Consider the following 15,735-nt stretch of genomic DNA (forward strand, 5'->3'; position numbering starts at 1 on the left):
CCAGGATGGGTTTATGACACTGACAACCAGGAAGGCTAAGCTAGGGATTGGAGAATCCACATGGACAAAAGAGATCTGAGATGGGTGCTGTAGAGAGGAGGGGGAATCAGGCAAGATCAAGTGGGAAAGCTGGGAGGAGCCAACCAATTGATAATAACCTCTGGTCCTATAACATTACAACCAATTGATAATAACCTCTGGTCCTATAACATTACAAAAGCCATCATGGTTTGCTTGTATGTGCGGCCATTTTAGGTGTGGTCCTAAAATAATAAAACAGGCTAATAAAACAGGTAAAAATCAGTAAAATAGAGATTGTTGGTGTTTTCAAAGGTTGTTTACTTTAAAATCCTTGTACAGGGATGCTGGATAAGGCAAAGAAAATTCCCTCTTGTCTAAGATAACGCCCACCCCCACAGGCCTCCTAATGCAAGACACATCCACACCTCAGGCACTCCTAATACAAGATACACTCAGTAAAAACGATGACTAATCTTTGCACAGCCAGCCTCCATGCCAATGCTGAAACCATTTCTAAGTAGTTTCAAAAGAGGCTAGCTATGTGGCATGGGGAGGCTGCTGCTTGAGAAATGCAAGTAAAAAGCTCTTGTGGTCAAATGAAAGAAGCCATGTTGTTCTCTCTCTCAAAACTCTATAATGTAGCAGCGTGTTTTTTGTGAAAGCAACATCACCCCAAAGTCAGAAACGACTGGTGCTTGCACAGGGGACTACCTTTACCTTTAATGACCTGGATGGCTTAGGCTTGCCCAATCTCATAACTCAGAAGCTACATAGGGTTAACTTGCTTAATACTTGGATAGGAGACTACCAAGGAAGTCCAGGGTTGTCATATAGAGGCAGATAATGACAAACCACCTCTGTTCATCTCTTGCCTTTAAAACTCTATCACCACAGGTCGACTATGACTGGATTGCACTTTCCACCACCAATGGGTCGTCATGACCACTGTAATTTAATAAAACTACAACAACAATCCTTCTGAACCCCATCAGATGCTGGATGTCCACAAGGTTAGGATGACCTCAGACACTCCTTTCTAACTTCTACCTCTGCCAAGAATGTGCCTCAACATGTCTCCATGTTAGCTCCGCCTGCCATTGTCTGCTTTCCTACTCTCATACTAGTATTCTAGAACTCCAGGTAATCTATACTTAGCTGCATAAGTAGCACTGAAATATTAGAAGAAAAACAACCTCCCCTCTCATTTTCAGCCTGATGAGTCAAATAACAGATAACAATTAGCATCTAAATAAAAGATGCAACATTTACAAGTGATTTTCTTTGAGGGGAAGACAGAGCTGAACTCCAAACCTACATAACTTTTTAAAAGCAATTCTTCAGAGTATTCACAGGACAAGTTACCGTAATATGCACAACAGTAGTTGGTCAGGTCAGCACCGGTTTTATACCCTTTCAGAAGAGGGTTTGTCAGCTGGTCAGCATTAATTTATTTACTTATTTTATACCATGCCACTCTCCCCAGTGGAGGCCCAAAGCAGCTTACATCCTCCTCTCTTCTATTAACCCCCATGGATGCACACATGGATCACATGTAACCATATCAGTAGGCAATTGATCAGTTCTGGCTGGATATCCACAGGGCTGAGTCACACAGGAAGCCATTGAAATGGTCAGGCTTGGTTGGAGAAGTAATCCCTGCGTATATTTCTCCATCAGCATACACAAGTTTTCTTTAGCAAACACAGGCCAAAGTATGACTGGAGGGCATATTATTCAAAACCCTTGCTGAAACTGAGCAGGTTAAGGTCTAGACAATGGTTTGGAAGGGAGATGCTCCTTGAATCCGGGTGGGGGGGAGGTATGTCTCCATTATGCAAACATACAGGATCAGATCATGGCATTAAATTCTAGAGATAATTAATTAAATGTTGAAAATAGTAAATGTGTATGTATTTATCTATGCAGAACTTCTCAAACTACAAAAGTAATGTAAAAAGCTTACTTGTGGAAGTCAATGTACACAGTTCAGCAAATGTTTTGTTTTTTTAAAAAAAATCTCTGAAATCCCTTGAACTGAAACTAGGAAGCTAATTCTGTGTATCGAAATGCATGTAGGCAGCACTTATTCTCAAGAACAGGGAGAGTCATCAGGATAAAATAATGCAACTTAAAATCAAAACCATACGAAGGGGTTTAGATCTTCAGTTGGCTCACCTTGGTGACAAAAACACTGTACATTTGCTCAAAGCCTAAATATTAATAATTTTACAACATTGAAAGCAAAGCCAAGAAGTTGTATATTCAAACATTAAATATAAAAACACATTTGAATTTTATTGCTTGAGGAATACAGCATATGAAAAAGCACAAGAATGTTCAAAGAAAGGTCATAGGGATTCCAACATATTAAATGATACATACCAGATGCAGTAAAATATTAACCTGAATCCTGCATCAGAAAAAAGTGTGAAAGTATATCTTTCTTGCTTGCTTAAAAGGAAAAAAACCTCATTTAAAACAGGAAGGGTAAAGGTATTACAGTACAAATTAGAAAAGCCAACACTGCACGTTAACATTGTTTCACTAACCTAGTGTTCCTACCTTTGGTACTTCAACCATTGCAAAGACTGGATCCTTAACCAGATCTAGTTCAATACTTTTCTGCTGAATCCACAAAGGTGTTTCAGCTTAATGTTCATACTAATTTCTCTCTTCGCCACCACTGTATGAAGAGTGCATGTTATTTCATATGAGCCCTCTTAAACTAATTGCGATTCAAGAAAACCTTAATTTGACTCCCAGATTGGTGTCTGATTCACAAACAAGACTTTCTCCATTTTGATCTCAGTTCTTGGACAATTTTCAATAGCCACCAAGGCTATTTACAGTCCACACAGTCCCATAATGTGGTCTGATGCAGTTGCCTACATATAATATGCAAGATGTTTGAGATTAAACCTCCATATTATCAGAACAACATGTGACATTTCTTCAAGTATATTTTCAAATTCTATAATGGACTCTACTGTTCTTTATTTCAATGCGAATATACAAGCGGTGCATGTACGAAAAATGGCTGCTGCCATCACACTCAAAAGAATTTTGCTTCATTTAAGTCCTGTTTGTCAGTCTAGGAGTTCAGTCACCCAAAACTTGGAAATGAATCATTTATAAACTACAATCCTACTTGAACAAAGAAGCAGGCAGTTTCACAGGACAATCTTTTCTATTGGTACACTAGTTTGAAAACTGTTAACAAAGTGTTGACAACTAATAAGGAATTAGAGTTAAATAAAAATTCCTCTCACTGTGAGCATGCTCATTAGTTTCAAGGGTTCTTTCTAAAGGTCTGACTATTGAAGCATTCCTAGCCAAAACTGAATTAAAATAACTCCCATCAAGCTCTACCTTTATATTTGAACACTATGAACATGCCTGGACTATGCATGTAATACCTTCTATAGTTAAAGTTAAGCTGCTATGAAACAGGAACTGTTTTCGTTCCTCGAAGTGGGCAGTATTTGAAATGAAATAATTTGTTTTGCTCAAGACAATGAATACCATAATAAAATCTTGGGTTTTTCTCACCCCTATACAAAAAAAGATTGAATCTGTACAACTCCTATTAAACATACATGTTCCTAGTTTGGCAAAAAATGTATCATTTCTCAGATTTTTAACAAGTGTGGTATTTGAGCACATAGTTTATTGCCGTATTTTATGTATCTCCTAATTTAAAAGGACAAAGAATTCAGACAAAATTACACTGAACCCTTTGCTTTTCTTCCCTAAAGCAGATTAGACACCTATTCTGTTCAAAAAAAAAATTAAAAATTTTCTACATAAGATTCTATAGTTAAAAGGGAAGAGACATGTAAATGTGAATTTAGAGCTTCTGTATAAATTCCATTATATTTTATAAACTTTTTATTGTAACACTGTTGATCAAATAAGTGACGCACGGCTATCTAAAATTTCAATAAACACCATTAAAAATCCAAAGTTGATATGATACTGAACCTTAAGTCTTCAAGAGTTCAAAGAGACAGTTTTTACATGTACAGCACACAACAGCAGACATCCCTAAAATACCAACGGCCGGTCCAAGATGCAGACAAAGTTACGAGTAAGCATTCGTTTCACTGGGTTTCGTTGTGTAGGACAACTATTTCTTTGCAGGGATCAAAACTCAGCCAGGAATATCTCAGATGTCATCTTCATCATCTTCATCTTGAGAAGATCCTGCCTGGTTGGATGCACTGGCTGAGGCAGCAGCAAGCTGTGCTTGTTGAGCGGCTTGCTGCATCTGTAGCCATTCCTGCTGCGCCAGCTCTGCCTGCTGCTGTCTAGCCTAAGGACACAAAGCCAGAAGTTCAGTGATTGTAGCATCAACAGATGCAAAAGCATAGGGAGAGTTCTTCTAGATCAGCTAACAGGTCCAACTAGTTCATTATCCTGCTTCTTGTTAAAAGTTAGGTTTTACTTGGGAAGGACAAGAGCGCGACAGGCATAGTTTCTGCATACTTTTATTTTGTAACATCTTTTAAAGATTCAATTCACTTTAAACAGATGCATCAAAGATGTGCAAGTATTTGTGGTCTTGAGAACCTTGATTCCAGTAAAATTGCTTCTAATAATCTGAATATGTTACTTACATTATTGAATACATTGTTGTGTGTTTTTGTATGTCTATATATTTTAATTGTATTGTTAAATATTTATATATACTTTTAAAATACTGTTTTAATGTCTTGATGTTCGTCACCTCGGAGATTCTATTTGGATAGAAAGGCAGCACATAAATGTTGTAAATAATCATCTTTGTAGTTGGAGGTCTTGAAACATCAACTAGATACCTACTTGTTGGGGATATTATACCTGTAGTTCCTGCATTAGTGTTGGACCATTACAGCAGGAGAACAGTACCTTTGGATCCAATCACTTTTCTCCTTTGAATAACAGGTCACAGAACACACTGTTTTAGGAGCTTCCTACATGAACAAAATCAATGTCAGCAAAGTGAAGTTGCTGTTCAGGGAACCTAAGACTGACATCCTCCTCCTGGACTGCAGTCCTGCTTTGGTACAACAAACATAATGGGAAGGCAGCTGCAAGAAATCAGACAGGTTAATTATAGTCTGAATACATCTTTTCTCAGGGGATAATGTTTAGCAAGTATGGCTAAGGATTAGCTGACTAATTTTAAATGTTAAACAGATTTTAATCATTAGGGCACATTTGTATATTTCTTTATTATGGAAGTATTTCATAATGTTGTAATTATGAAATAAAAATGTTAAAGATGGCAAAACAATTACTGGTAGTTTTTATTTATTAAATTATAGGCTCAAATTACATACTGTTCAATTTTGGTAACATGTGAACTTATTTTATTTTGATACATTTCAAAGGAATGATTTATCGCATAAATGAATTCACCTGAAAATAATCACTTAAAGACAGCAAATGATTCCATTTATACCACAGAAGCAAATGACTGAAATGCACAAAAAACCTATTAGAACAAAAAAGTCCAGCCTGAAAGTAATCAGCGAGAAATCTATGCCTCTAACATTTTGACTGCAATAGCCACTTGTAAGATGGCTTTCTGGAGTCACATGCAGATTTTTTTAGTGATGATTGTAATTTTCATAAAAACAAAATACAAAGTTAATTCTCAGAAGTTGCTATTTGGTCTTTGCAAATGCAGCTGCGTTTGAGAAAAAAATGAAAACATTTTTGCACATGTTAACATAAAACCATAAAAAAAATAAAATTTATGAACATCCATTACACTTCATTATTGACAAATCCAGATTCAATACATATTTAATTATCTAAAGAACACAAAAGACATTTCCCATGAGTTAGAGTATTAGAACAGAAGTGCCAAACTAATTTGTTATGAGGGCCATATCTGACATAATTGTCACTTTGTGGGCCAGGCCATATGTGCCATAACATATACTGTCAGGTACCAGAGATATTTTACCACTGACATGACCCAAACCCCTCCTCAGGACCTAATTATCTACCCTTTGCTTAATATGCACAAGAAGTTTTGCACAGCAAGGAGAGGTATTGCCTGACTTTTTCCTTTTTTTTTTTTTTTTTTGCTTTGAGTCTATTGGACTTGGCGGGGAAAGAACTAAGGATTTCAAAAAAAACAAAAACCCTCAGATCCCAATACTAGTAAAATGTTTGTATCTGAGTTTGTTTGTTTTTTGGACATCCCAAATTTGTTCAGGTCCAATACACCAAAACTGAAAAACAGGGGGTGGGGGAGCAGCAGCTCAGCTGAGGTTCTTTTGGGCAATCCCTTTAAACTGGACTGCCCAAAAAAGCTTCCAAAGCAGCTAATCCTGCAGGGAGAACTCTCTGTGCAGGCTCAGCCAGAGCCAGCGCATCCACTAGGCAACATTCGGTACCTGCCTAGGGCGCCGGCTCTTCGGGGGCTGCCACCACCACATCCGCCCAGTCAAAGACGCTCCCCGCCAGCACTTCACAGCTCTCCCATCCCTTGCTTCAAAGGGAGCCAGCAGGAGGGTCCCCTGGGAAGGGAGGGAAAGAGCCAAAGCTTCTTTTGCCCAGTTCCCTGGATCCCATGGAAGAGATACAAAGAAAGCATTTTTAAGACCAACAAGTGCTAATGTTTTCAGCATGTTTTATTTTAAGTTTTTAAAAAAATCTTTAGTCATCTTTGTCTGTGTCCTTTAAAAAGTTTGTATCTCTGCTACCTAATCTTAAATAGGAACACACACGGCCGGTCCTGACACAGCTCGGCCTGACAAGGTCTCCTTTATGTCAGATCTGGCCCTCATAACAAATGAATTCAACACCTCTGCTTTAAACATTCCTGTTTAAAGAAACTGCAGAAGAAAGCCCAAAAGCAATCTGCTCCAGCCCTGAAGCTGTTGTTGCAGGTTTTCTGGTAATTCCAGAATATATCCAATTTTTAAGAGAGATTTTTGTTGTTCTGACACACTTGGGATGCTAAAATATACCCCAAAATACCAATAAGGTGTTTTTTAGCTAAATTTGCAGTTCGGGTAGATCTGAATGCACACTCCTATGCCTGACAATCAAGGTGCAACAAGAAAAGATTCTTATAGCTCTTTAAAGACTAACGCATTTCAGAAGCTTTTGATGAGCTGCAGCATGAAAGGCTGCATTCCATTGCTGCAGATACAGCAGCCAAAGGCAGGTGGTCAAGTGGCATTAACCCAACAAGCCCTGCCTTAAAGAAACTGCCACCATCAAGAGGCTTTGGGGAGAGGAGGGGTTGAAGTAGCCACACAATCCTACATTCCTCTCTTTCAAAGTCCCAAATTCAGCAACAACCTTGAACAAAAAGAGGAACTGTGATGCTCCCTAGCACCACAAGCAATCTGTAAGTGCTGCCATTCTCCAAAGATGCCAGCTCCCCTTTCACGTTTTATTTCCTGCCAGATCTGTGGCATTATCTAGCCACCCAAAACATTACTCCCTGTGTGCAAGCACACAGACACTCATCCAGTACTTGCCTCTGCCATGTCCAAAACCAGAGAGCTTTTCTCAATGCTTGTTCCTGTCCCTGACTTTTGCTTCCCCTGCTCCCCCACTTCCATTCAGACTGTTTCATAAGGCAACCCTTGCATTTTGGTTTGGCCTCTTATTTCATCCTCCTTGTGCTGCCAAGGGAGGGAGACAGAAGAGGAGAGCATAACATTTTGGTCAGTGGGTTAGCAAACCAATTCAGCAGACCTCTTCTCTCTCACCAGGGATGCTGTGCACACAGCGCCAGCCACTCTGCTCACACGTTTACATAAGCAGGCACATTTGGCAAGCCAGCCAGTAGCTTTCCACAGGTCCCTTTTCCTGGGCTGCCTGCAAGTGAGAATCCATTTGGCTTAGCTTGGGGAGATGGAGCCAAAGAGATTCTGCCTGCTGCACATGGCCAGCCCAATGTGCTCTGGCTGTTGGAGGAAGAGAAGGCAGTGGCAGCAGGCAGCACATTCCAGCCCAGTACTTCAGCCAATGGCAGCAGGCCTCAAGAAAACTGCTATGCAGAGCTCAGGGCCAAACCAGCCTTCCTTCCCCTTATGGCTGCTAACTCTGGGTTGGGCAATCCCTGGAGATCTGTGGGAAGAACATGGGAAGGGGCCATGTTTGGGGAAGAGAGGGACTACAGCAAAGGTAGAATACCCTAATACAGGCCCTTCCAGTCCACTGGTTCCCCCTAGCTGCTTGCAGGTCAGATACGAGCTCTGGATGGGCCAGTTCTGTCCCCTGTGATGTATGTTTAATATTCCTGTTTTAGAATATTGAAGTCTAGGATGCTTTGATCAATCCATCTTCACTGATTTTTCTCTTTTAATTATGGAAACATTAGATATGTAACTTCACTTACTTTTGCAAATAACTCCTGTTGCTGCCTTAAGAGTTCTTCTTCAGGAATGCCAAGGTTTTCCAAACGTGAACTAGCCTTTCTCCTTTTTAACGCTACTGTTTTGCATTCTTGTAGGACTTCTTTCACCTCACTGATATAGGAGCCGAAACCCAAACTTTCTAGAGCTGGGGATAAAAAAATGTTTTGTGGTTAGTAAACCCCACAAATGGTAGCAAATAACGCACTTAAGTTAGTCTAACCTAATGAGCTGAGTCCATACACTGTGTATTTTGACTTTACAGACAAAAAGCAATTTTGTATTGGCTGTTTTTTAAAATTAAAATGCATTTAAACAAATGTACATTTATCAAGTCTGAGCTTTACATTAGTCAGGACTCTTGTATATGGGACACAAGATTTACTTTTACCTTCTGTTCATTGTCTACATCTAGATTAGTTCAATGATAAACACAGGAAAAGAAAGGAGTTTTACTGATCTTTAGTTCAGCTTTGTAAATCACAGGTAATATTACTGTTGTTGTTATTGATGCTAAAATTTATGCACTGCCCTCCCTCAAATGGCTCAGGGTGGTGTACATCACAGTAAACATAGTGAATAATTAAAACAGTGCAAAAAATTAGTAATAACTAAGCAAATAAAGCAATATACAATACAGTCGATGGCAAACAAATAACTTTGCTCCCCCATGGAGGGGATCCCCTATGGGCTGATAAAGCAGACAGAGGCCATGGTCAGGAACCATTGCTGTCCATGCTACAGGCCTGGTAGAACATCACCATTTTACGTACCCTGTGGAATTGAGCAAGAAGAGACTGGATTTATATCCCACCCTTCACTCGGTGACTCAGAGTGGCTTACAATCTCCTTCCCTTCCTCTCCCCTATGAGGTAGGTGGGATGAGGGAGAGAGAACTGCTCCTGAGAACAGCTCTGAGAAAAGTATGACTGGCCCAAGATCACCCACAACGTGGAGGAGTAGGGAATCAAAACTAGTTCTCCCAGATTAGAGTCTGCACTCTACCAAACTGCCTCTTATAAAAGAAACAAGGTGCAGACGTTACAAGGTAGAGAGTTCCACCAAGGCCTTAGCCCTGGTTGAGAGCAATCTGACTTCTTTTGGGCAAATCAGACTGGGACCTGGTTTGGTATGTTTATTTGACATATATTTAGTTAACAAATTTAATAAGCTTGAGAAGTAATAAAATTTTGAACAGTTCTATGTTGATGGGGATTATAAAAATTATGTTACTAATAAATGTCATGAGTAGAGATGGGCACAGACCAGGAAAGCCTGGTTCAGTCTGGGGTTTGTGAACCGGGTAGCCTTGAACCGAACCACCAAACTCTGGTAACCCATCCAGTGAGTTTTAGGTCAGCGTGGATTTCAATCCAAGTCTTCCAGGACTTATACTGGCCTAAGGTCAGCTATCATAGCAAAAGCCTTTTAAGGCCACATAACAAATACAAATCAGAGACAAATTACATGTAGACACAATCCAATCATTCATCAGGAATGATTCACTCTTTATGAGGCAGCACTACCTCAAATATACTAATGAGCATGGCAGGAGGAGTTAGCTTTATATGATGGAATGCTCCCTTGTGTTAAAATCTTTTTTTCATATACAAACCAACACATCAGGTAAACAATTCTAATATGGCAGGATGTCGTTGCAGGTTACATGAGCCCCGCCCCCCCCCCCCCCCCACGCTTTGGCAAAACCTGAGATCTCAGAAAATTACATTAAGTAGCTGAAAGAAAAAACTAAACTCCATTCCTGCAAAGCTGCTTAACTTACATCTTGCCTTTTAAAAAACTGACACAGGAGATATATAAAAAAGAACAAAAAAGAAAAACTGACAAAATAACTGAAAGTGCAATGACTCAGTTATTTCTCAAATTAGCCAGTGAGCAGCGAACTGCGTTTTATGGTAGTAATTTTAAGTAAAAACTGAAATACAGTACACTGATCTGGAGAAAACATAATCTACAATTATAAGTCATCATCACCACCTTCAACAAAATTTTCCAGAATTTGCCAAGTTGAACACCCAGTAATAGCATGTAACAATATGTACACTAATCAGGTCAACAATGAACTTGTAGCACTGACTTACATTTCTTCCCCCACCATCTGGTTACTAACGTTTAGCTCAGGAGCCCCATGGAGACTGGGACAAACATGCTACCCTCTTAGGCTGCATGCTGGGCTCAAACTATCACAGTAAAAGCTACTCTTGCTCTTGTTGAGTCACATCTGACCAAATACTAGGCATTTTGAGGCCACAAGGGCATAAATCTAATGTAGCCAGCTTAGCCCTGAACATACAACTCAGATGAGAGAAACCTGAGAGACCATAGCAACATATATTTGTTACTTGTCACAAAAAAGCAGATGGCAGATTATACAACTAAACTAGATAACCTACGCTGTACTACACACACACTGTGCTTTTCTCCTATGCAGCCCAGCACAATTTGGAGTCCTAAGAATCTACTAGATGTGGTGCCCTTTAGCTTTGAGTTAAACAAGAGCACAGTAAGTACCTTAACACAGCCAAGACTACATGACTTCTACTATTCTGTGATTACACTAGTTTCAGTTTCCTGAGAACTTCAGTTTTCTTGTTAAAAAACAGCCTGTGTACCCCAAAACAGGCTTATGCTACTTTTAGCCCATTGAAGCCTTTAAAGTCAGAGATTAAATAGGATCTCTAGTGGAGAAGGCATCAGTGCCCTCTATTTCTTCTTGCCCTTCTTTATGTCAACTGCATGCAAAAGCAATAACAAAAGATGTAAACCTGCTGAATCAGCATAATTTATACAGGTCACAGAATCCAGTTTTTCTTGACACTTGATTGTTTTCACAGGGGCAACACACAGCTCTCAAGTCTCAACAGAGCATCTGCCCAAGTTAGAGGGCCTGCTGTTATAATAATTCCTTTTGACTGAGGCAAGAACTACCAAGTTTCCCGTATTTAAAAATCTAACATTACTTGAGCTTGAAACTAGAATCAACCAGTAGTTGAGTGAAACCAAGTTTCTAGTCACTTTCGCTGCAGCTCTGAATGTGGTCAAGGCAGAAACCATTGTAAATGTTCTTTGAGATCTGTCAAGCATGCAAGATCATCATGACTTGGGGGAAAAAACAGGAAAGAAAAATAACCTAATCAAACTTGATTTGGTTGTATGATTTGATTTGTAAAAATATAATTAAACAAAAAAACCCAAAACTTGCCCATGTTGTTGTTGCCCATAAACGATAGGAAGTGAAAGAACAGGTGCGAAGAAATAACTGGAATAATTAACTATGTCCCAACACAGCTAATTAAATCTTTAATAAGAAATCACCCTCTGTTTTATCACTCAACTTTGCTTTCAATCCCCAGCAGAAATATATGCTAACATCTTTCTCTATGCTGTTTCACTGAATACACATGATATATCACCTTGATCAAAAAGTATGAAGCATTTTTCAAACTGAACATTTTCTACTATTATGGAAGTACAAGTAGGAAACCTGCAATGAATTGGGGGAGTAGGAGGAAAAGAAAAGTGTTCCTTTTTCTTAGCATCTATTTGCACAAGACGGTTGAACTCTGGAAGCAGAAGAATAGCTTCCTGTTCACCAAGTTCAGTATTCCAGCTGCGCTGACAAGACTCAGGGCTAGAGGAGCAAGATGTTACCCATTTAACCTCCAACACAAACATTCCCGTAGCAAATTTAAGATATTATTACCTCTCCTCTATATAAGACTTGATTTCATACAAACTTTTTGTATGCTCTAGGGGTCTTCAACAGGCCAATTCTCTCTTCCTCCACCAGTCTCTGTTTTCTGTGTATCATGGAGGATAATCAGAATGCCCAGCCGTAATCAGGCTAGGTTTTTAAAAATTAAAAAAGGAATATTTCCCTGCATGTCTGTGGAGATCCCCCAAGTATGCAGAAAACTCTGCATTGTCTGTGGATGGTCTCATTTTACTGGTCTGGGAAGAGGCACTGAACAACTTAACTTTCTATAACAAGAAGGAATGGTTCTAATTTGAAAGCCATTTTAAGTTAGATTTTTTAAAAATTCCAACTAATATGGATAAGTTTCTCTTAAACAGATGCATTTAGTAGAAGAGCACATCCAGATACTGTTAGCAGAATTAGCAGAGCTGACTTTTACAATCAATTGCTATGCTTTTCTAGGGCAGGGTTTCAGATGTCTGGCATTTTGCTTACAAGTATATTTTTACACTTGCATGAACCATTAGCATACCAACAAATCTGTCCTCTAAACTAGGGAGTGGCAATTGCTCAACAGCAGAGCACATATGATGCATGCTGAACGTCCTAGGTTCAACCCTTGGCATCTTCAATTGAAAGGCTCTCAGGTGACAGGTACGGAGCAAGTCCTTTCTCTGCCAAAGACTCTGGAGAGTTATCTGTCAGAATAAATAATACTGAGCTAGAGGAACTGATGGTGTAACTCAGTAGGAAGGTATCTCAGCTCCATTTTGCTAATACTGTACTCAAGGAGATCAGAAAACAGGTAACACTCATTTAAAACATATGCCATGCCGCAAAGCACTGCACAGGCAGTTTTGCCCATACGCTTAATCTCACGAAACCTGTTTCTGGAAGAATAAAACATGCAATGTGCTAGCTGAACCACAAAAACCGCAAGTTATCAGAATTCTGCAGGCAACCTAGCTTGCTCTACACTCACGTAAACAGCACCCTGAAATTCTTGTAAACTGCGGCTACCTAAAAGTTCACTGAGGTCACAGCTGAGAGCACTCTAGGCAGAAAGCAGCGAGTCGGGGTGGGATAAGGATGCCAGGTAGAGAGGCCCTTGCCTTGGATGACGTGCTCGGGAGAGATGGTTTTCTTCTCGGACTTGTTGCAGATCTCGTTGGCCTCGGAGGAGATGAGGTGGATGAACTCGGTGCAGCAGTTCACCACCAGCTCCCGGGCGTCGTTCGCCACCCGCACGTTAGGCAGCGTCTCCTTGATCATCTTATTGATCGCCGCTCGGGGGATCGTGAGGTCATCGTCGTTCCCGGACGAAGAAGCCATGCTAGGCCGCTGGGGCTTGCGGAGCCGTCGTCGCCCAAGCCCCGGCTCGCGAGGGCCTGGAAGGGAGCGGGGAGAGCAGAGGCAGGAAAGCAGCCTAGGGCGGGTCGACTGCCGCCGGGGTCCAGGCGGGATTCTTTCCCCGGCGCTACGGGCCCAGCTACAGATCGACCGGAGCGCTCCCGAGTTCCTCCACAGCCGGTGTTACGACAGCCACCGGCGCCGCCTCCGCCACATCCTTCAAGCACTGCTGCTGCTACGGCTGGGAACTTGCCGACACATCCCGCTGGCAGCACCGGTGAGCGGGAAGCACGAGAATCCGCTCAGGGAGGAAGGAAGGAACCTCAGTTCTCTCTTTCTTTCTCTCGCTCGCGCAGAACCGGCAACGGTTACTCCCCCCTCCTCCTCCCTCACGCCGAGCGTATGAAGCACCCGGGAACGAGGAAAGAGCTCGCGAGGGTCCAGCCGCTCAGGCTGAGGCGTGCGCCACTTCCGCCGGAAACACGCCGTGGTGGCTTTCCCAATTCTGCTTCCGGTTCGAAAGAGTTCGGCGGGGTTGGTAGAGTGGGCACCCGGCTGGGTTTCATTTTGGTTTCCCCCTTTCAGTGTTCTGTTGAACACTTCATTGAGAGACAGCGTGTGTCCTGCACGCCCCCCCCCCCCCGGTGCTACCAAGCTGCTTGCTGTGCGAGCCAACTGATAGGCGACGCGCAGCTGCGCAGTGGTGTTCTCACCTCGTATGAGTTGGCGGGGGGGGGGGGTTGCTTTATGCGTCCCTGGAGCTGGGTCCCCGTGGTTTTCTGAGAAGTTTTTATAAATTGATACATGTGTGCAAGTTTAGATTGGCTGTTGAAATGGTCGGGAGCGAGTCTAGTTGCGCGCCAGTTTTAACGCCAGCCTGACAGACGTAATGATTCCATTGTTGTTAAGTCTCTATTGATCTGAATTTAACTATCTTCTGTCTAGCTGGTTACCTCTGTCTAGACTTGTGTCTCTTCAGAGTCCTCACAAAGTCTCTTTACATGTCTCATTTGGTTCTTAAAGTTTCTCCAGAATAATGGATGCCCACCCTTAAAGGGAGCCCTTTTCCCTGCAACCTCCCCCCCCCCCTTTCATATAGTAACTTCACCAATCAGTAGAGTGGAGAGTCTAAAGCCATTTTGTCTCTTTGAGGCTCAGCCTTGATTGGGTGTGTGCAGATGAACATATGAACATATGAAGCTGCCTTATACTGAATCAGACCCTTGGTCCATCAAAGTCAGTATTGTCTTCTCAGACTGGCAGCGGCTCTCCAGGGTCTCAAGCTGAGGTTTTTCACACCTATTTGCCTGGACCCTTTTTTGGAGATGCCAGGGATTGAACCTGGGACCTTCTGCTTCCCAAGGAGATGCTCTACCACTGAGCCACCGGCCCTCCCCATGTCCATGTCCTCTCTTCTGGGTTATGCTCATTATAATACCAAATAGCTTTATATTCCCAAATTCTACAGCTAGAATTCAAAAGGAACTGAGAAAGGCATGTGAGAAGTAGCTCTCTCAACCAGACTATCTGTAAAGGAAGTTTGAATTTAACTCCTGAGCATTCAGAGTATAAACCAAACATTCATAAAACAAAGTAGAAAATTTTCACATGGATATCTGGGGTGAAGATAAAATGTTACATTATAAAGGTGTCTGTATATCAAGTGCTAGGGATGACCAAATGGGACTGCCTATCACAGTCATGCCTTCTTGAGATTTATGGACTGCAGTAGTTCTTATCTTAGGTCAAGATTCAAAGTGTCCCTTAGGCATATGCACTCTGGTTCTTAAGTTTTTCCAAACTTCAACTCATGACGTATTAGAGCTCATTCCAGAAGTTTCTCTAAATGGGAGAAGAAGAGATTGGATTTATACGCTACCCTTTACTACCCGGAGTCTCAGAGTTTACAATCTCCTTTCCCTTCCCCTCCCCACAACACTCTGTGAAGTAGGTGGAGCCAAGAGAGCTCTCCCAAAACTGCTCTTTAGCAGAACAGCTCTGTGAAAACTTGTGATAGATTCAAGGTCACATCAGCAGGTGCATGTGGCGGAGTGGTTCCCCCAGATGAGTCCACGCACTTAACCACTACACAAAACAGAAGCACTATTTTGGAAGGTGGCCTGAAAGTGACAGTGCATGCAGAGCCTATGGCACAACAGCTCTTTAGGGCTGTGCTGTGCAGCCCTTAAAAGAAAAGTGCTAGAAACAGCTTTTTAATCATGTAACTCTCAGTATGGCTGTTCAGCCTTGAGAACAGGAATCAGCATACAGACTTTAATA

At 41.4% G+C, this 15,735-nt stretch overlaps 1 protein-coding gene across 1 annotated transcript; it reads right to left on the reverse strand.

Annotated features, from left to right (window-relative positions):
• Positions 1-2,290: 2,290 nt before the first annotated feature.
• On the reverse strand, positions 2,291-13,885 carry DR1 (down-regulator of transcription 1). Its single transcript, XM_060232248.1, has 3 exons — positions 13,218-13,885; positions 8,372-8,535; positions 2,291-4,333 (listed from the first exon to the last, which is right to left on the reverse strand). The coding sequence occupies exons 1-3, from the start codon at positions 13,435-13,437 to the stop codon at positions 4,187-4,189; spliced, it is 531 nt and encodes a 176-aa protein (XP_060088231.1). The 5' UTR covers positions 13,438-13,885; the 3' UTR covers positions 2,291-4,186.
• Between the last annotated feature and the right edge of the window lie 1,850 nt (positions 13,886-15,735).

This window comes from Heteronotia binoei, chromosome 2, assembly GCF_032191835.1.
Source record: "Heteronotia binoei isolate CCM8104 ecotype False Entrance Well chromosome 2, APGP_CSIRO_Hbin_v1, whole genome shotgun sequence".
NCBI lineage: Eukaryota > Metazoa > Chordata > Lepidosauria > Squamata > Gekkonidae > Heteronotia > Heteronotia binoei.